The 20252-nt window shown below is 43.3% G+C and overlaps 1 protein-coding gene across 2 annotated transcripts; it reads right to left on the bottom strand.

The window, feature by feature from the left end:
* Positions 1–1130: 1130 nt before the first annotated feature.
* On the bottom strand, positions 1131–18511 carry LOC123985851 (period circadian protein homolog 2-like). Of its 2 annotated transcripts, none has more exons than XM_046073771.1 (22): positions 18304–18511; positions 14391–14958; positions 13227–13319; positions 12718–12872; positions 12409–12530; positions 11845–12046; positions 11133–11184; positions 10495–10637; positions 10091–10169; positions 9851–9957; positions 9412–9565; positions 8806–8914; positions 8440–8713; positions 7774–7930; positions 7542–7678; positions 7127–7333; positions 6765–7010; positions 5302–6440; positions 4934–5144; positions 4516–4747; positions 4211–4361; positions 1131–3858 (listed from the first exon to the last, which is right to left on the bottom strand). In XM_046073771.1, exons 2-22 carry the CDS (start codon positions 14840–14842, stop codon positions 3703–3705), a joined length of 4578 nt encoding a protein of 1525 aa, XP_045929727.1. In that variant the 5' UTR covers positions 14843–14958; positions 18304–18511; the 3' UTR covers positions 1131–3702. The 2 variants fall into 2 exon arrangements, with proteins under 2 accessions (XP_045929727.1, XP_045929728.1); XM_046073772.1 differs by having other exon boundaries at positions 7774–7927.
* Between the last annotated feature and the right edge of the window lie 1741 nt (positions 18512–20252).

Raw genomic sequence — 20252 nt, 5'->3', positions numbered from 1 at the left:
CAGCATGCTTATGCGTGCTGTATCCAGGACGCAATGCACTTGAGCACACGCAGCAGTTTCATTTGACTTCTTATCTTGTCACACGAAAACAAGCTTTGGAATGACATGTCTAGAGTGATATTCATTCAGTTAAATAATTTAAAGGGAACCTCCACCAACTGGTGCGTACCCTACGACCAGGCATGTGAAAACATATCTTTTGTGACTCTGGAGGAGCTTTGACAAGTTTGAGAAAATAACTCATTAAAAAAAAGTCTATTGTCTCGAGTCTGGAGAACCGCTTTAATTGCATCCAAGAAAAAGGTTTTAGAGCTCTTCCCATGGATTCATGGCTTTCTGGCACCCTTTGATAAATTACTGGACTGGAGGCCTCCCATCACTACACTGCATTATAAAGTATATCACAAGCTGATTTGCCTTTACCAACCCTCTCATATTTACCCAATACACATGGAGAAATGTGCGGAAAAGTTGGGTGAGCATTCCAATGGAAGCCTAGTAATTATGTTAAATGATGTGTTGTCATTGCTTGAGCTGTGATGATGAATGTATTAGTGAAATCCTGATAAAAATAATAATCTTAATTTTATTTTGTGTGATTGTTTCTTATATTTCAAGCACAAATGCGAAAGATTTGATGATTCCAGGTTCTCAAATGTATGAAATGCGGTTTTTCTTGGTCTTACATGTTAGTAAATTAAATATCTTTGGGTTTAGGACTGTTGATTGGACAAAAGACGTCAACTTGTGTTCATACTTAATAACTGTATTTATCCATCAGTCTTATAAATAGCCACACGTTAGCAATCTGTCTGGTATCAGAAACCTTCCCACACAATTTACATCCCTTGAACTATCTTACAAAAGAATGGTCTCATTTCATTTCTGAAATTATGGGCACCCTCTAAATAAGTATTTGGTTGACTCATTCCAGAGATACATTGATTAGGCTAACCAGCATGTATGAAACCCAAAACTGTATACATAAAATGCATAAAAAGTGCAAGAGGCACCAGCGACCATATTATACTTTCAAGTTTATCGTTTGTCTTTCTTCTTCAAGCCAACAATGTATGACCATAATATGTTATGTTAAGGAGCCAGAAAATAAGTAATCTGAATCAAACAGGTGATATTTCTGCAGTTTTATTATAACATTGTCTCCATGTTGCAAACAACACACATCTTACCTACAAAAATGCACAGGACTGTGCTAGTTTAGCATACCACAGACTCATACAATGGCAATTAAACACATTTACATGACTGTACATAGCATCATGTGCCAGTACCGTGTGTATGAATTTATAGATCAGGGTGCTTCCGACCACCCACCAGTGTGCAATTCATTTAAAAATGGATTCCCTGTATGCAAGGCAGCATCACTCTTACTCTCAACATCCAGAACAGCTTATTTCCACATATTTTAGTTTCCATTCACACATTCTTAATGGTTTACACACAGGTGGGCGTTGGAGGCCCCCTTTGAGATATTTTGCACAGAAAAGAGACAAAAGACAGAGATAGATTGTGGTTGCTAAAGGTGGTGACAGGTGCCTGTCCTCTCTGTGCATTCAGAAGGAGTCAACAAACCCTATGCCAATCTAAGGCAGAGACTCGCAGTACAAACCCATCACTCACCGGAATCACTCGAGTATCTGACCGCTCTGTCCATTGTGCTTTGCCCACATGCACACACATGTAATGTCCTGTGTACAGTAACATGACCTGGGATTTATTAGAGGTAGGGTCCATCCCCAATGACACTCAAAAGTGTCCACATTCGTCAAACAAATACTACAAAACACACAAGAAAAAAACAGTAACAATAAAAAAAAAAAAAGAATCATGAAAACAAACTAAGCCACTGAGATGCTCTTGGTCCAGTCTGTTACATTCACAAGCCCCAACAGTTTCTCTGTAGTACTGTTTACCTCGACTACAGGGGGCCAATGTGGATCACAGTTTCCTCAACACTACATGTTAGATAACAAGGGGCTTCCACGGTTGCTGATGCATGCATATATTGTATGCACCATTTCCTGCGTAACCCAGGTTCCTACATAACTGAGGCAACATGGTCCCCTTATATGCTACAATTGTAATGCTGTCTTCCAACTACAATCTATATTTAAGTGCTCAGTATTGACTTCTGTTGAAAGCACGATATCCTGCTACCATTTGAAAATATCTGTACTGCTGCACACACATCTGCAAAGCCCTAGGGTTTAGAGTCCTTCCCTAGTTCCCTCTGGTGCTTAAAATTTGCCAGTATTGTAAAAGAATAAAAAAAGAAAAATCAGAGGAAAAAAAGAGAAAAAAGGTCCTCGGTGTGGTAAAGCAGTTCATTAAGTGTGTGTTCCTATTTTTTAAGCCGGAAAAATCTGTGACAAAATGAGAAAATAAATGTCTCTGAAAAAGGAGACAATGTCGTTTTGCATAATGTAAAAATTCCTAAATAGCACTGTTTTGATCTAAAAATTACATTTTGTAGAAGAACTGCACCATATTGACAGAAAAAGAAAATTACTCAACAATTTCAGTACACGGATACATCATTCTCTTAAAAAAGAAAACAACCATCCTCTTTACCTCTGCTTTTCATGTATCAATGTTCTGATGTTGATTTTTTTTTCTATAAGAAAAAATATTTCAACAGCTTCTTAATCTGTGATGATGCCCACTTCTTCATAGCACCTGTGCTGTTTAAAGGTCGGCAGAGGCATACAGCACTTCGAGGCTCTAGTTTTAAGAGTAAAGTGGCTTTAAATATCCCGTGGAGTTAATTGTCAACACCTGTCAACTGTTATTTGTACTGTATAAATACTGTCCTTAAGCTGAATGGATTTGGCTTTAGCTTTAAAAAAAAAAATAAAAGCTATTCTAGATACATTATGTGGTAGAAAATAAATAAGATACTTAGATAAATGGACAGCTTGCACTATGTATCAGATTGTCACTGGAAAGTTCAGCCTAGATGTCACTGTGTTGGCTGTTGAGTCAGGTTCTACCACTGCTGTGCCTGGATATTGCAAATTCTCAGGTCCGAGAAAAGTAGTGGGGTAAAAACTCATCCATGATACAAAAGTGGGAGTTCCTGCCCTTGGACCCTGACTACATCATCCATTGAGGACTAAAACCATTCTACATAGTTCCTCGTGGGAAAACAAGGGGGATCCTGTGGCTTCAATGGGACCATGTGGCAAAACAAGGACAACACAAACATAATGTCTGGTAGCAGAGTATTTACACAGCAATACTGGGCTCTTTGTTAATGACATTTTAAAACTGTTGAATGACAATTATTTTTGTCAAAGTATATATATATATATATATATATATAATACAAAAAATCTGGGTCTGAAGGTTACCAACCACACAGGCAGGGTCCAGGTCATTTTAGAGAGAGAAAGTGTGTGTGAGCTGGCAAAAGTACTATCTGAGGGTCAAGCATACAAAGACCCTCAGAGCGTTACTGCCCCCTGTATGGGCACAATAAGAACTGCACTTCAGCAGTTTTCCTCTGCACAACACACGGACGCACATCCTCATATTTCACCACAATGGCAACACAGAGTTCTGCTTGAGTTCATGTTGTGTGTGTTTGTCTCACATCCACATTGTGTATGTGTGTGTCTGTGTGTGCGCATCATGAGGGTCCATGGCTGGTCGAGTGTGTCCCCCTGCTGGCAGTGTGGGTGTTCAGGAGCCAACGTCTGGTTGAGACTGAGGTTCCTCTGATTGGGTCGGAGCGTTCTGGCTCTCTTGCCTTAACTCTTCACCCAGCTCGCCCATGTCCATGTCTGGCATGTCCTCCTCGATGGGGTCTGCTGCTGCATCCTCGCAGTATACACACTCCTAAACACGTACACAAAGCAGATATTAAATATATTTAAATATGACTACTTTCATACTGTTTCAGCTGTTCTTCTCAGAAACATCATGGGACACAGAATCCCTGAAGCTTGCCGCTGGCAGCTGGTTAGCTTAGCTTAAGAAACAACTACACTAGCTCTCCCACCTAGCAGCCCGCCTAACGAAGTAGTATGGTAGTGGTATTGATCTACTCAAACTCATGTCAACAAACATGTATCCTGGATTTCAACAAAGCAGAAGAAAAATGTAAGAATAGGTGGGAGCAGTGATGGAGTTAATGTGGAATGCATGCACAGATTTTTCAGGCACACAACAACAAGGGTGTGGTCCTGACCTTCACATTGATCGCAGCAGGTAGGCCTCCCCTCCTCATCCAGGGGTATTCCTCCACGAGCTCTCGTCGCTGGTCTGAGGAGAAGTGAGGCTGGCTCTTCTGCATCTGTCTCAGCCTCTCTTTGTCTTCTCGCAGAACCTTCTGAATGTCCCTGTGGTGCCGGGAAACACATATTACAGAAGGGCCTCTAATGGAAAAATTAACTGACTGATTGATGTTCATCATTTTTTTAATCTTTTGTTGCATAATTGGCCTTTGTTTGAAAGTCCATCTAAATTAAAACCTAATCACAGTCAGTGACTTACCTGGCAGGCATCTGATAGGTCATCATGACCTTGTCGTCAGCATTGGCCATCAGCAGCCAGATGGGCTCCTGGAGAACGTATTTGCTGAAATGCTCTCCATCTGCTTGGGTTGAGAGCTTGGTTTGTGACTGGCTGCCTTCAGAGCCTTCTTCGCCTCTTGTCTTGGCTTTGGCTTTGGGGTCGTGTTCCAGGGAGTCAATGCTGCCAAAGTATTTGCTGGTGTTGCTGCTCCCTATACACAATTTTAGAGAGACAGGAAAGCAGTGGAAAATAGACATTAACATATGACTTTTTAGGAAATGTTGAATATTTATACCAACCTATCAGAGACTAGTAATATGACAAAGTAAAATAAATAAAAGTTGCGTTTACTCAGCGGCCAGATATGCTCATCAAGCCTGGGTGTTCCTCTACTGACCTGTTCTGCTGCCAGAAGCTCCACTAGCTGATGTACGACAGCCTGAGCCCAATCCGGAGCCCAATCCAGAGCCCGATCCTGAGCCCATGGATCCAGAGGTGGCTGATCCAGTGCCAGAGTGGGAGTCCTCTTGCTCCTGCAGCAGGATGTCCAGCAAGTCGCAGGATGAGGAGTTACCATCGCTGTGAGCCCCATCTACTGGAGACTCCACCTGAAACACAAGGCAGCAAACCATCAGAGATAAACCCACGAATTTCAGTGGCGTGCTGTGACAGGCTTTATGTGGAAGTGGAATGAGTGACTGAAGCCTGATGGTGAATCAAAATTACTGTCATACTGTCTATCAATCGGCTCATTGGGTTTCTCACCTGCTGGTGGTTTTCAGACTGGGCCGCGCCTCCGTTCTTTTCCCCTGCTGCTCCGGCTGTACTGTTGCCCTGGCCTCCAGCAGGGAGTGCTGTGCTGTCCTGCCGTTCCACTGAGCGCTGTCCATCCTCCATGCTCAGCAGATTGAGCTGCAGGGGGGAGCTGCACCGCGACTCAAACAGCGGCGGTGACGTGGCAGGCTCCCTCGCTCCAGAGGCTGGGGTGGAGGAACGCGATGCCGCCCCCTCTCGGGGCTCCACAGCCAAGGCTTTAGAGGGCTCGGAGGCTAGACTGTAAGGGAAGGCCTGAGCTGAATACGGAGCTTGAGCCACAAATTGAGTCTGCACTGGGAAAGAAGGCTGGGCAGCGAAGGGCTGCTGGGTAGTGTAGGCAGTCTGCGGGGTCGTGAAAGGTTGCTGGGTGGCGAAGGGCGTCTGAGCAGTTTGAAATGGCTGCTGGGGGGTAAATGCCGTCTGGGGGGCCTGGAAAGGTTGCTGGGTAGCATAGGGGGTGTGAGTTGTTTGGAACGGCTGCTGCGGGTTAAAGGCAGTCTGCAACGGGAATGGCGGTTGGCTGGTGTAGGGGGGTTGCGTTTGAATGTTGTAGGCCGGCTGTGGGGGCTGAAAGGGCTGCTGAGTAGTGTATGTCGGCTGCGTTTGGGTCTGCTCAGGGAAAAACGCTGGTCTAGGAGCAGCCCCCAGCTGTCCTAACTGTCCTATTTGGGGGAAGATATAATTGGGTAGCACCAGAGCCACCACAGGTGTAACAATTGGTGCAGGAAATGGAGTGGCAGTAGGTGGGGCTTGGGTGCTTTGCCCCTCTCCAAAGCCTGCAGAAAGGGATGGGTCAGTGTGGGGGACCTGAGCTGGGGCAGCAGGTGCTGGGGGGTAGAGTGGGTAGGCAGGCACCATGGCTGGGTAGGAGACATTAAAAGCGGACTGGGATGCTTCTGAAGGGGACCATGAGGTTTGGTTGAGACCCTGGAGAGGGGGCCGGGGTTTGCGGTTCGATACAGCGCTATCTGACGAATCAGGATGCTTCATCCGTGGTTTCTTGGACTTCCGGTTGCGGATGCCCTTCTTGGCAGTAGTTTCGGGCCTGGTGGTGCCCTGTTTGGCTGCACCTCGTGGTCTAGATGATCCTGAGATGATACATGGAGAAGTCAGAGGGCCGTTTCTCAGATATGGCAGTTTTAAATGATCACTAAATATGTAGCAACTTTACCTCCCACAAAGCTGAGAAGCTGCTCTCTATACTTCATTTCAATCATTACAGTTACGCTGCATAATGTGGTCACCTTTAATATTGTTAGTAATTCAAGCTTTGAGAATACACAGTGAAAACAACCTCAAAAAGACTTACTTTGTTCTAAGATTTTTTCTAAAAGATAATAGTCAAATAAAAGCAAAATCAAAATAAACATAACCATTTAAGCCTCATGTGGTTACTATTAAACGCCATGTACCTTCAGTGGTGGCTGGACCCCTCTGCTTGAGCAGATGTGTGGAATAGTCCTTCTGGAAGGTCCTGGCGTTGCGGAGCTCTCGGCAGCGGGTGAGGAAGGCCTGCTCTTCTTTCTGGGTGTGTGCGGCCAGCACCTGTTTGGTCAGTCCCAACCGCTTGTAGGCTTCCTTCTCCTGGCTGGGCGGAGACACCACGCTGACAGGCAGAGCTGGGGGTGCAGGGCTCTCTGCCACGTCCTCGATAATCTCTGTACAATGAATCGGTGCCATAAGCGTCAGTCAACCTGAACGAATACACTCAATAATATGCTATTCCGGGTATGTTCAACATCACTTCTATGAAAGAACGGACACAGAGACTCACCAGACTCTGGCTGAGGCTTCTTGTCTCCCACGTGGACGATGGTGCTACTGTAGCTGCACTGTGAGGTGATGGATACCACACTCTCAGCCTTGCTGGGCAGGGTGAGGGGTGCCAGGGGGCTTCCCACCACTGCAGCTGCCCCAGATGGAGGCTTCTTTGGTGCTTTCATGTTTGACAGGCCTGGTTGGGCATCTAGCATCAAAGAGTCTGGATGGGGAGAGAGAAATCTTCTGTTAGCTCCTATCAGTAAAGCTGGTGAACCAAAGTGAATGCAGGCAACAATGCGAATGAGCAACACATGTTGTTTAAGTGGTTCTTGGCAGAATTTGGACTCCGTATCAAGAGAGTGGATCTGATATCAGATGGTGTGTGACACATGTGTGTATATGTGCAGAGATGCATGATGTGTACATGCCTGGGTTTGTATCTTCAGGCACTTGCATGTCATCCTCTGAGCCCTTCTTGTCCTCATCTGAGTTGGAGGAGGTGGTGTTGGAGGAGAACTGGTACTTCCTCTTCACTGTGATGGGTATGTTACAACTCTCCAGGTACCTGAGAAACAGACATTGATTTAATCAGACAGTGCACGCTTCACACATGTGATCTTTTAGCCAACATCGTTCATGAACACAAACACCAACCCTTACCTGATGACACTGTCAAGGCAGCTAATCTGCTGGTAGGAGTGGACAGTGTGGTTTTTGCAGGCAAAGTCCTCAATGCTGGCTGCAGTACTGTCTCTGACCTGATGGGGGGGCACAGAGTCCTTCAGGCGCACTGCAGGACTCCTCTGACCTGCTGCTGCTGAAGAGGAAGGGATGAGAACATGTCAGAACACAGGCAGGCAGATCGAGCTGAACACATATCAATTAAATCTGTTTCTTGTGATAATGTACAGCAGTTTTTGTTGTTGTTGGTGTTTTGTTTTATGAACCTGATACACTTAAAATAATTTATTATTAATTAATTTTTAAAGAAAGAAATGACAGCACACAGATCTATCTTTCTTTGAAATGTTTTTGGGGTCCATGTTTTTAGACTTTCTGATGCTGTCTTAAAGTCAGGTGACAATTTTAAGAGAGTTTGTTATAGTCCTTGAGGGAATTGTGCATGAAAAACACGATTTTCTACCAATGTTGTAGCTCACATTTTATTTACACATGTGTATCTGTGTGTTTATGAATAGTTCAACGTTAAGGAGGTGCATCCCTGAAAGGCCCCCTTGCGTAGATTAAATGTGCTCCCTGTAATTAACTTTGAGCCAAAGCAACAACAGAATGGAAGCCTGTTTGGAAATATTAAACTGAACTCACTGTCAGTGGGCTTCTTCTGCTCAGACTTGGATGGCAATGGTGATGGGGGAGGGGAGCGCAGGCAGACCTGGGAGTCCTGGTTCTTCAGCATGTGGACCCCTTTACAAATCTCCTGGAACGTCCTGGGAGGCTTGGCCTTGCCTGTCTCCTCCACCGTCTTCCCCGTCGTGGCGTTCCCATTGCTCTCACTGGACGAGCAGATGCTCACTTGCTGCTCGTGGGAACCATTGCTGCCATGGCTACCATAACCGCTGGAGCCCATGTTGTGGATCGGCTGAAGAGAGAAAAGGTTGTTACAGAAACTGACAAATGCATGTATGAACGTGTGTATTTAAGCAGGGGTCTAGTGTGTGCGTGTGTACGTACTTGGAGTAGCAGCCTATGGATCTGTTCACTAATTTCTTGTATGTCCGAGTCCATGATCTTCCCTCCATGGAAAGCAGGTGCTGCAAAAACATCTTCATTCACAGGACCCCTGAAAAACACACACACACGCACCACTGTCATCTAGCAGGCTCCGTGTTAAATATAACATACCACTACTGATGATACAAAAACCTTAAAAAGTTAAAAGGACTAAAAAGTCCTACTTCTTTATGACACCGGTTGCTGTTAAGTGAACTGCAGACAGCTTCGTGTTGCTCGCGCTCGTACCCCGCTGTCATTGGTGGATGCCGGCCATTTGTTGACATAAGTGTACTCCATATCTAAGCTAACGTTTTCTAGTTTTGCACTGTAGGGGAGCTGAAGAGAGGCAAGGCACTTGGGAGAGCGCACTAACACCACATCATTTGGATTGTCCTTTGCATAGAAGTCAGTCCACAGGCTGTTACGGGCAAACGAGATGGTCCGGGAAGGTCTAATTTTTCATTACGCTACATTCTATTCACACATTGGCAATTCAAAGTGTTTAATATAGTAAACTGTTTCACATAGTACCTTTAACTAAAACAACACATTGGGTATACTCACATGCGGACTTTATGCCTGCCAATGACAAAGGAGACCTTGCGGCTCCACGGGTTGACAAAGCTGGACCAGCTGGTGTCGATGGTGATGTACTCGCCGTTTCTTGTACAGAAACGGGTCGAGGAGTGATCGAACGGCTGACCAGCATATTGCAGAACTGTTGGCAACAGAACGTGGAGTGTGTGTGAGAGACAGAAAACTGAGCAACATGAAGGGTTTTAATGCACCCGTCAAATTATTCCATTTCTTCTTAGCTGGTGGACATTTATTAAAACCTGATGTAGTCACAGAACTTTTGTCAAAGCATCTTTTAACTGGTAAATAATGGGTGTGGCTACTAAAATCTGGACTCAAGTATAAACTGGGGATGCAAAAATAAAGTTTCAGCACTTATACTGTGTCGATTGGGTAATTAAATCAAGTGTTTTAAAGCGGTTCTTACTTTTGCGATGCACACCAAGCAGTAGGGGTCGGTCACTTGGGTGCAGATTGAGTAGCACGGGGGTCCCGATCAGGTCCTGAGGGAGGTAACCCAAGAGGGGAACAGCCCTGATGTAGAAACAACAACAATGTGTTAAAGACAGTTAAAAAAAAAAACACATCTACTCAAAAGTCCTGCCGTGGTTCTACAACATCTCCGGAACCTCAGATCCTCCACTTTCTGCCACGAAAATAAACTCACCTCTCATCCACATCCTGAAACACACAGTTGGGTGTGTGCGTGGTGGTGAAGATACGTTTGTCAGGAGGAATTCTGGGTGCTGTGGAGAGACAAGAATGTACAAATGAATTGCTCAATAAGAAAAATGAGCAAATGGTGGTCACTAAAATGTACGGTGACACACTTTTTGCCAATTGCTTTATTTTATGTTGGTACTATCCATATACACCCAGATAGGGGGAAAATAAACCGTTTATTATTCATTATTATTACCGTTGTCTATGGACAGCCCAAATGTTAAGGAGCAGGAACTATGAAAGCTTTTCATATTATGGAATGTGTGTTACATGATTCAAGGAGGAAATGTAGTAAAATGAACACTAAAAACGCACTTGAAAGCGAGTGAATGTGGGCACAGGCCTTACCTTCGTACCCAGAGTGCACCCTCTCAGCCAGCAGGAGGCAGCAGAACTGGTCCTCACCCAGCTCAGCATCCTGGACTTTCATCAGGTAAGGAGTCATACGGAAAGGATAGTACTGGAGATCCCCTTCACGTTCCTTACCACCACTGCAATACAAACAAACACACACCATTATAATACAGTTTTATAGTATTGGAGTAGAAACTAAAAAGGCCTTCAAAATACATTTCAATTTGCCTGATTTTGTACCATTGTTTAAAAGAATGATGATTCATTACATAATTATGCCTAATATTTAACATGTAACAGTGAATTGGGGTGAAGTAGCAGGTTAGTAAGTATGGACTTTTATAGGTATGATGATCTCCTTTATAGCTGTAACCATACATTTTGAGGTAGTCCAAGTAAATAATCAGTAATGGATCTCGCACACAGACGCTGCACTTAGGGTAAACTGTAAATGTATTTGTTTTTTTTATGAAGAGTTAATTAGCCTAGGTAGAGTTCCAAAAGCTCACAGCTGCTGACTTCCTCCCTCCTCTTAGTCCTCCTCTCTCATGCTCACCAGCCCTGTGCTGACTCAGAGCCTGTTTTGAACAGGAAACTATGGATTAGAGAAGATGCCGGCCACTGTCACTCACCTGATGCGGCAAAAGAAGGATTTCTCCTGCATGCACTCCGTGGGAGACGACTCTGAATAACACAAGGAGAAGGTGGGATGAATACATCACCAAATGCATCAGGTTGACTACTTCCAAACAACCCATCTGTTCGTCATTTATATTCCAACCCACTGTTGACAGTTATGTGAAAATACAGTAACAAATTTACCATCGATATGAGTCAACACCTCTAAGACACAGTGTCAACAATAATTGACGATTTTAAGCCTCAAACAAGTCGGATTAACTGCAGAACCTTTGCAGCTTTGCTTTAGATGTATGCAGGTGTACCTAATAAACCTGTAACTCAGAGCCACTGAGTGCACTAACATACAAGTATGTGGCAGGTGTGCGTGAGTAAGCGCGTATTCGTTAATGTGTGATTAGGCATGTTAATGAAATATGTGTTGTGTGTACGAGCATGTGTGTGTGGGGGTGGGTCATGTGAAAGAAATAGGTGGTGTGTGTCGTGCTTCATGTGGGTTTTCCACGTGCCCTTTGTGGGTGATTTACATCTACTGTCCACGTCCAGTCCCATGTTGGCCCAGTTAAAATAAATATTTCTTTATTTCAGCGGGACACAATTTGAAAATCTGGTAATGACGATTTCCGATTTTTTGAAGTTACATAAAAACGGCTGAATTTAAGAAACATTTTCACATTAAGATGTCAGTTCAGAGACAGCTGGTACCTGCTCCGGTGCACATGCTCCATGAGGGCAGGCGATAGGGCGTGGTAAAGCTGTAGAACACGCTAACATCCTGAGGCGTCAGGAACTCCACAAACTTGGCATTGTTAAACACCTCCCGCTTGCAGTTCAAGATGGACGCCGCCTGGTCTGAGATATAAACAATCTTCCCCGTGATGAGCGAGACAGCTACAGCAAATATATCCTGCCGGTAAAAGAGGTTTGAAAAAATGTTGACAAATCAGTTATTTCGGCGTCTTTTCAAGATGTTTTTATGGAACTGCTGTTGAGTATTCTAATAAAACAAGAGATTAGATTAGATAAGATAGTCAGAGATTGAACACTTTGCTCCTTCTCTCATCATCTGCTGATATCAGGATTTGAGATGTGACTTCTTAAAATTTTCACTTATGAATAAACAATATTTATTTATTTTATTTCAGATAACTCCCACCATTCCCATATTTTATCTAGAAACAAATATATGTTGTCATGTATATGCGTATACGGTCATAGACTTTCAGGATGTTCGTTTGTCATTGCGAGGTGACGATCAGAGGTACTTACAGTGTTTTTGAGGGTGTATTCAGAGGTGATGCTGTTGATTTCCTCAATGGTGTAGGAGGACACATCAAACCCTGGTGGCTGACTGTCATTAACCATCAGCATCTGGTAGTATTCCTCATTGGCTGCAAAACAAAGAGAATATGGGTCAATGCGCACATCATTTCACACACAGTATGAGGTCAGTGAAGGAGGCACTTCTCTAAGCAAATTGGAGAATTCGATTCAGAATCTATGCCCCAGATTAGCCCAAATTCGTCAACATCGCTGATGTACAATAACTAAGATGTGAATAAAAGAAGCAGGTCCCACCTTTCACTTGTTTGACACACCGCAGTGCATATTTAAGCGTGTTGACCGTGCTGGACTTGCCCTTGCTCCTCTTTTCCGACGGCAAGTGCATTTTCAGCTCCTTAAGGGTCTTGAAGAGCTCCTTCTGTGTCTTAGCTTTGGCTGACTGTTCACTGCTGCAGGGAGAACATGAGACAAATACACGTGTGTCAAAATGACGAGGTCTCACCAGTGCTGTCACACTCTGAGAAGCACAGCTTTCCAGCATAAAGAGCAGAACAGACGGAAGTAGCTACTAGTATATAAAGGGGCATGAGGGCATTGATTTTCTGTGGGTCTGACTTTGAGAACTTTCTACTGTTGCATGCAAGTAAGAACTCCCACTGCCAACACATTTTATAGATAGGTGTAATAAATATATAATCTTGTACTGTCTCAGTTTTTTCTGTCAAATTTTCAAGTGTCACAAATTGTAAGCTATACATCTTCATTTAAACCAAATTATGAAAGGTAAGAGGGAAGATGTATACCTGCAGCCGCTGGTTGAAGGGTTGTCCTGCTCAGAGCTCACCAGACTGAAGGCGTTGGAGCTGCTTGGCGGCGACGGGCTGTGAGAGTTTGAGCTGTAACCACAACAACAACCCTTGTTTTTGAAGATGCACAGAAAGACGACAAAACAGAGCTTTGTTGGAGCGCCAAAACAAAAGCTAAGACTAAACATCTTAAGTAAGTCAAGGACTTGGTGTTAGATAGCAGTGGTTCTCAACCCTTTTCACATAAAGAACCCCTAAACAGACACAAATCAGACCACGGAACCCCATTTGCTGCCCTGCTTCCCATTGTGATGTGTGTTTTGCTATGTTTCTTGTATTGTTTCATATGTTATGTCTCATATGTACTCAGAATGTCACACACAAGTACCTAATGAAATCCTGCTTGTAAATCGTTTGAAGCCTCTCATTTAAAGGTTAACATAGCATACATTTGAACTGTAGGTCTAATGGGAGCAATAAATCACAAACAAATCGGACAAAGTGGATGTTCCACTGAGGCAGCGAAGGAGGATACTATACAACATCCAATCAAAATCAGCCTCTGTAAAAGGAGACCAGAGGACAGAGTGAAGGGAAGCAGAATACAGTTGTCAGCTAATGGAGGGCTTATCACAGGGGGTCATGCCCAGTGAGTTCATTGAGTCAGAACATATCTAAAAATTACTCCACTGATCACAATAGCTAAAGGCAACAGGAGAATACAAAGCCAGACAATAACTCACAAGTTCAAAAATCTGAAAATATCCACTGAGCAGCAGACAAGCCCGTCATGTGTGTGTCAGACACATCTGAGAGCTAAGGAGGAAAAGGGCTTAGTAGTATAAGCCAAACATTTTATAAAAGCATTCGGTCACTCCATTTTAATCAAGCAGCACAAAGAGTTTGAAGCCTTCAAACTGAATGGTGGCCCATGTCTTCCTTTTGAAATTCAAAATATGTGCCATTGTGTTTGAAGTTCCTCAATTATGTGTTTAAGTCCTGAACTGATTAGTCATCAAGAAAGAAAGAATTTCTCAATAACTAAGCATTGTACAGCAGGGTTTGCACAGGTCAACTCTGGCAATGTTTATGCAGCATAAAGTACAAATAAATATGGAAGTATACCTACAATCTAATGCAATCCTATACAAAAGCCCTCACCTCTTGTTGCTCCCTGAAGACTCCATGAGAGCGGAGTCCTTGCCATTGCCATTTGAGCTGCCCACAGATTCATTGCCATGGGACTCATTGCCGTGCGACTCGTTACCGTGGGATTCTGTCCCGCTCCCACTCGAGCCGCTGCCACCCATCTCAACATCCTCGTGTAAGGGTTGGCGCGGCCGCTTCCTGTCGTCGTGCGGGGACCGCGGCGAGGCCGGGTGCTCGTGGCCGCTGTCGCTCCCCTCGGAGGCCAATCCTAACTCTCCTTCCAGTTCGACCCCATCCCGCGCGTCACAACCCTTGTTGTAAGTGGCCATGCCGAGAAGTTGGCTAATGGAGCTGCAGTGAGAGCGCTCCTCTTCTTCCACCTGAAAACCGACCCTTTCACGGTTCCGTTCACGCCCGTCCAGGGCTGAGTACAGGTAGTGCTTTGGATCACTGTTCTCAGACATGGGACGGGCCAAAGGGCGAAAGATGGGCGATTAAGTTACCTTCCATAAGGTAATGCCATTAAGTGCATGGCACTGGGATGTAAATGGAGTTGATGCCTCAGCAGTGGGGATGCAGACTAGAGGAAAATAAAACACAGGTGAAATCACTCAAATTAACCTTTTACAGCACAGCGCACTTTTATAGATATTAGATCAATAGTTAAAAAACAGTCCTAAAATAAGAAGCAATCAATGAGGATTAGAAGAAGGCATTCATCAAAAATACCGCAGTACAGTACTTTGGTAAATGGACTGCATTTAGTGCATTTCTACCTTAAAAGGAAAAAGCGTACACACACACACACACACACACCCCCCACAACCACCAACCCTGGAATTAAAGGACGACCCACTCAACCTCCTGAAACCGCCACGGCGGCCCTTTTGATCTGATCAGCCAGTGTTTTTTAAAAGTCAATGATAAAGAAAAGGGCAGAGCAGCACAGATAAAGTGATTGTATTGCGTACACACACACACACACAAACACACAATAAGGCTGCAGCCATCCATCCTTCAAAAGGTCTGCACAGTAAATAGGCCGTTGTTTGCCCTTTACGGGTGGACTTAAACCCCAGACCAGTGTGATCTAGTTCAATTTTTCAAAAGAGCTTTTTCACATGAAAGGTGAGTCCTCCAAGATGAAAACACATCACAAACAAAACCCTTCACCTTGCATGAACCGTCAGTACGGATTCAGATGTTAGACAGACAAAATGCTTTGAAATAATTTCTAATATTCACGATGTCTCCTCTCCTCCCAATGGCATGACCCTTCATAAAGTAACTAATAAACAAGTAGGAGAAAAAGCTGACAACTAGTCTCCATCACAAATAACAGAATTATCATTAATGCCAAAGATACGGATCCTACAAAAAACAAGTGACAAACATTTGTGTTGATGCATCGTCCATGTTCACTTAAGCCCAAATCAAATGAATGTAGCATTATGTAACATAGTACTGTGTCCCTGAATTGACTAAAAATATAAAAAAGACCACAGTCCCAGACAACATTTACCTGGTATCGTATCATCATTTCAGTAATAGCACAAGTTAATTCAAGCAGCCACATTGTGAAAACAGGCTGAATTTCATTTGCTTCACTTGAAACAATCGGGGGTGTAAAAATCATTTTTGTTCTCAAAAAAACACAAGATAAAAACTACAAGAGCAACAGCTTTCATCAGCTCTGCAGCCGCCGCCTCCTCCTCCTCCCACACCCAACAGGAGAACAGCAGTAGTTGGAGTTATTTATGTCTGCTAAAGCCATAATAGGAAATACTGGCAACAGGTACTAAAACTAAATATTTCACCGTTTTCCTGCTATCCAAGATCAGGTTGCTGCCATTTATGTAAGCGAACAAATTCAACAGCTTGTCTATTCTTCACTCTTTATATAAGCAGTTTTACATAACTCCTCAAAGTTTCAGAGAGAAGATTTTTCATGTTTTAAAGGTCTACAAAAATCTAGCAGACTTTCCATCCACCCACACATCCACTGCCAACTTAGGAAATGACCCACTCCCAGTTAGAATGAGGCAGTAGCCAAGCCGCAGAGGGGATTTTTAATTGGCTGCTGCAAATGACCAATCAGGAGAGAGAAAGGAGTGACAGCAAGTTAGAATGATGTCAGCCAATCATGGGGAAGTTAGGGTTGATCTCAGGTTGGGATACAGAAACACAGGTGAATTGTTTCATTTTGCTGAGGGGGGAAAAAGATCAAAACTACAAGAGTAGCATGTTAAAGCTCATGACACAAAATCATAAAATTAGACTGTTAATAATGTATAAGCCAGCAAGTTATTTATTACTACACAGTCAGTTTGCTGGAAACAGTATGCAGCGGGTATTAAGAGCTTAAACAGCCTACAATAAATGCTACAAGACATTTTAAAACTAGGTTAAACTATGTAACGGTTGCCAAACACAAAATATACCAGGGTTTGTAGTATAAAGAGCACTCTCATAGTTGTAAAACAAATGAAAATATTAAACACTCTATACTCTGTAACACTCTGTACTACACAACTGCCATGACATTGGTTTTGCCTGTGACAGTTATCAATCAAAATCCCAATCACCTTAAGCAAATCTGAACAATTTCTGAATTACAACTTCCTCCCCGAATGTTGGAAACACTTGAGATGCACGCACACATGCATGTAGCTCTCATAACATAGCAGAGAAGCGCGACATCATGAAACAGAACTCCCTCCGCTTCCAGTTCAGCCTGTTTCAGCCAGAGAATTAATAGACCCAACACACTAGCACAGATCTCAGGCATTATACAACGCTGCTCCAGTCACATGGATGTGGATAGTGCAGCACAAATCAGTGGAAGCCTTGTTTCATAAAACCACATGCTTTCACTTCTATCCAACCGCGCTATTTTTGAAGTGCATTCTTTAATGAAATGTGAGGCAGAGAAGACGTGAGCGTAGTTAAAGACAGAATTTAAAGGGCTGAACATGGGACACAAACTCTTGCTAGTCATTTACACAATCTACTTGACCACAGGGCAAAACAGGTCAGTGTTGTTTGAAAAGGATGGGGTCTCTGCAAAGGTACTGTACAAGTTCTGGTTTAGTTAATGAATAATTAGTTTTGTAGTATGTGAAGACCTACTCTACCTGTGGTTATCTAATAAAGGTCTAACATCAATAAGCTGACCATATTGAATATGATTATCATGTTGACCTAATATTCATAGTGTGGCAGAGACAAAGTGGTGTATAGACAGTAGACCTTTTATGAGGGCCTTGAATAGTACAGTAAACTAGAATTCTAATCTATTTATTTTTAAACAACGTCTGCCCATTTACATTTGACATGAATCTACCCAATATATTGAAAGAGACCCGTTTTCTCAGGTAATTTATGTGAAAATAAGGCAATTCAATTTTGCCAATGCTTTCTGAGTCCTACCAACTGACACTGAAAACTGGCTGACAACTCATTTTAAAGGTTTATTTTGTTATTATTATGTTTATACATAGACAAGCTTACACAAAACAAAGGCTAAATTAAAGAAAATACGATTTAAACGTGTTTGTAAAGGTTAACAAACATCCCTCACCCCATCTAACTCCCATTGACCTGCTATTCAAAATCCACACACACGTTGACCTGCAATCCACTGCACGGTACACTGACACAGTTATGTAAAAGTAACAATATCGTTGAAACCCCAAATCAAAACAGCAGCCGCGTAGCAGCGGATGGACTATTTCATAAAACCAGACTTTCCCCCTTCTTTACGAAGAAACAGAAGACATCGGACCGGCTTTTTTAGGATATTAAATTAGAATAAGTAGAGCAATCTGAATTGTTGCGCATGCGCACATCGGATTTGTTATGCAACTTATTTTTTGTGCTAGTTATTCTTTCTTACAACTAAAAGGTGAAAATTAAGGAAACTAACCTGTGCTGCCGTAATAAAAATCGCTTCTCCGGACGTCCTTAGTGTGAAGTAAAAGCAGTACCGACCAGTGAATAAAACATTCAGTTAAAACATCCAGTGTTCCTCAATGGGAGACGGGACTTAGACAGGTTGACACAGTAGCCAGCAGTTCCTCTCCGGCTCTGGCCCACCAGCGAATCAGCGAGCTCGGCTCGCGACCTCAATTCAGACTCCGCCCTTAGTTTTCACAATTGGCTGGAAGCTACGGGTTTCCATGGAGAACGTGACGGAGATGGAATGGCGGGTGGTCATTGGTGTAGAGCGCTGTCCGTCGTTTTATATAAACAAGTCAACCCCTGCACGTGGAATCCCATGTTGTGTGTTTCGTGCAGCATGAGTCTGGGGCGGTGAATGGACTGGTTACGACTACGCCGGGGCCAAAACAGCGTAACGTCGGGTGTTGAAATTACATAAATGCAAAATTCCGTCGCCAAAACAACCAGTAAACGGTTAACCTACACCAATTATCACACACGAATACTTGAATTTGCTTCTGCTTTAAGTAGCACGAAATTGCTTGAAGGATAGCCTATTGAAAATAAAATGTCGTAATTGCTGTGAGTTAGGCGAGGTGTTTCATAACGCAAGTTATTGCGCTTGTAGCAGCAAAGCTACACTTAGCAACCTTAAAAACACGCCGATTTAACTTTTAAATATGTATGTTGAGGAGAACAGTGGGGAGTTCGTGGAGCCGAAAGTACGAAGTCTTTGGTATAGACCAGAGACTGTAGCCGATATAAAAAGGTTTTCCATATTTCTCTGCGTCACGTCTGTTATTGCACTGCAGTGGGGCTGCCTTACGTCAAGAAAGCCCTATTTCTGCCAAAATTATAGAGAGTTATTCGTTATTTTAGAGAGATTTTTTCATAAATGTAGCCAAGTAATTGAACACACTGCTGCTATAAAGTTAAAAGGCTATAGCATCTGATATATAGCTTAAGCAATTACTTGAAAAAAACGAAATGCAAGGGTCTAATCTCCCTCCCTTTTTGGCTTGCACCATCAGCTCTGTGTTCAACAGCCTGCTGATGGATGGACTCTGCTTTGTGCCAAGCTTGCTCATTGCAGTTTGTCATGAATGGCTGAGACTGGAGAGCACACATTATTTTCACATACTGGCATGGTAGCCACAACACCATATTTTCTCTTTTCAAGCCAAGAGCCTCTATAGCAGCTCAGTGCAGAAATCTGGTCTCAGGCTCTCTGAGTACCATATGTGACAGTTTTACGCGGCAACCCCCACTGCTGAGGTGGCACTCTAGTCAACAACACACCCTGCAGTCTGCTTCATGATGCTCAGTGTCAACGGTGAAGGGGGGTGGAAGACTGACACAGTGCACAGCTACAGTCGTATGCAAAAGTTTAGGCACCCCTGAATATTTCCAGGATTTTCATTTATAAATAATTTAATTTTGAGCTATCAATTAACTGAAAGATTCATTAGATGAACAGAAAATGTGCAATATGCATCAAAATGAAATTAGACCGGTGCATACATTTGGGCACCCTTGTCATTTTGTTGATTTGAATACCTGTAACTACCTAGCACTGATTAGTTGAAACACACAATTGGTTTGGTGAGCTCATTAAGCCTTGAACTTCATAGACAGGTGCATCCAATCATGAGAAAAGTTATTTAAGGTGGCCAATTGCAAGTTGTTGTTCTCTTTGACTCTCCTCTGAAGAGTGGCAACATGGGGGCCTCTAAACAACTCTCAAATAACCTGAAAACAAAGATTGTTCAACATTATGGTTTAGGGGAAGGCTACAAAAAGCTATCGCAGAGATTTAAGCCGTCAGTGTCCACTGTGAGGAACATAGTGAGGAAATAGAAGACCACAGGCACAGTTCTTGTTAAGGCCAAAAGTGGCAGGCCAAGTAACATTTTGGAGAGGCAAAGGCAAAGGATG

This window comes from Micropterus dolomieu, linkage group LG17 (assembly GCF_021292245.1).
Source record: "Micropterus dolomieu isolate WLL.071019.BEF.003 ecotype Adirondacks linkage group LG17, ASM2129224v1, whole genome shotgun sequence".
NCBI classification, from domain to species: Eukaryota; Metazoa; Chordata; class Actinopteri; order Centrarchiformes; family Centrarchidae; genus Micropterus; species Micropterus dolomieu.
The sequence above is the reverse complement of the archived record's forward strand: the minus strand, read 5'-3'. Positions and strand labels throughout refer to the sequence as shown.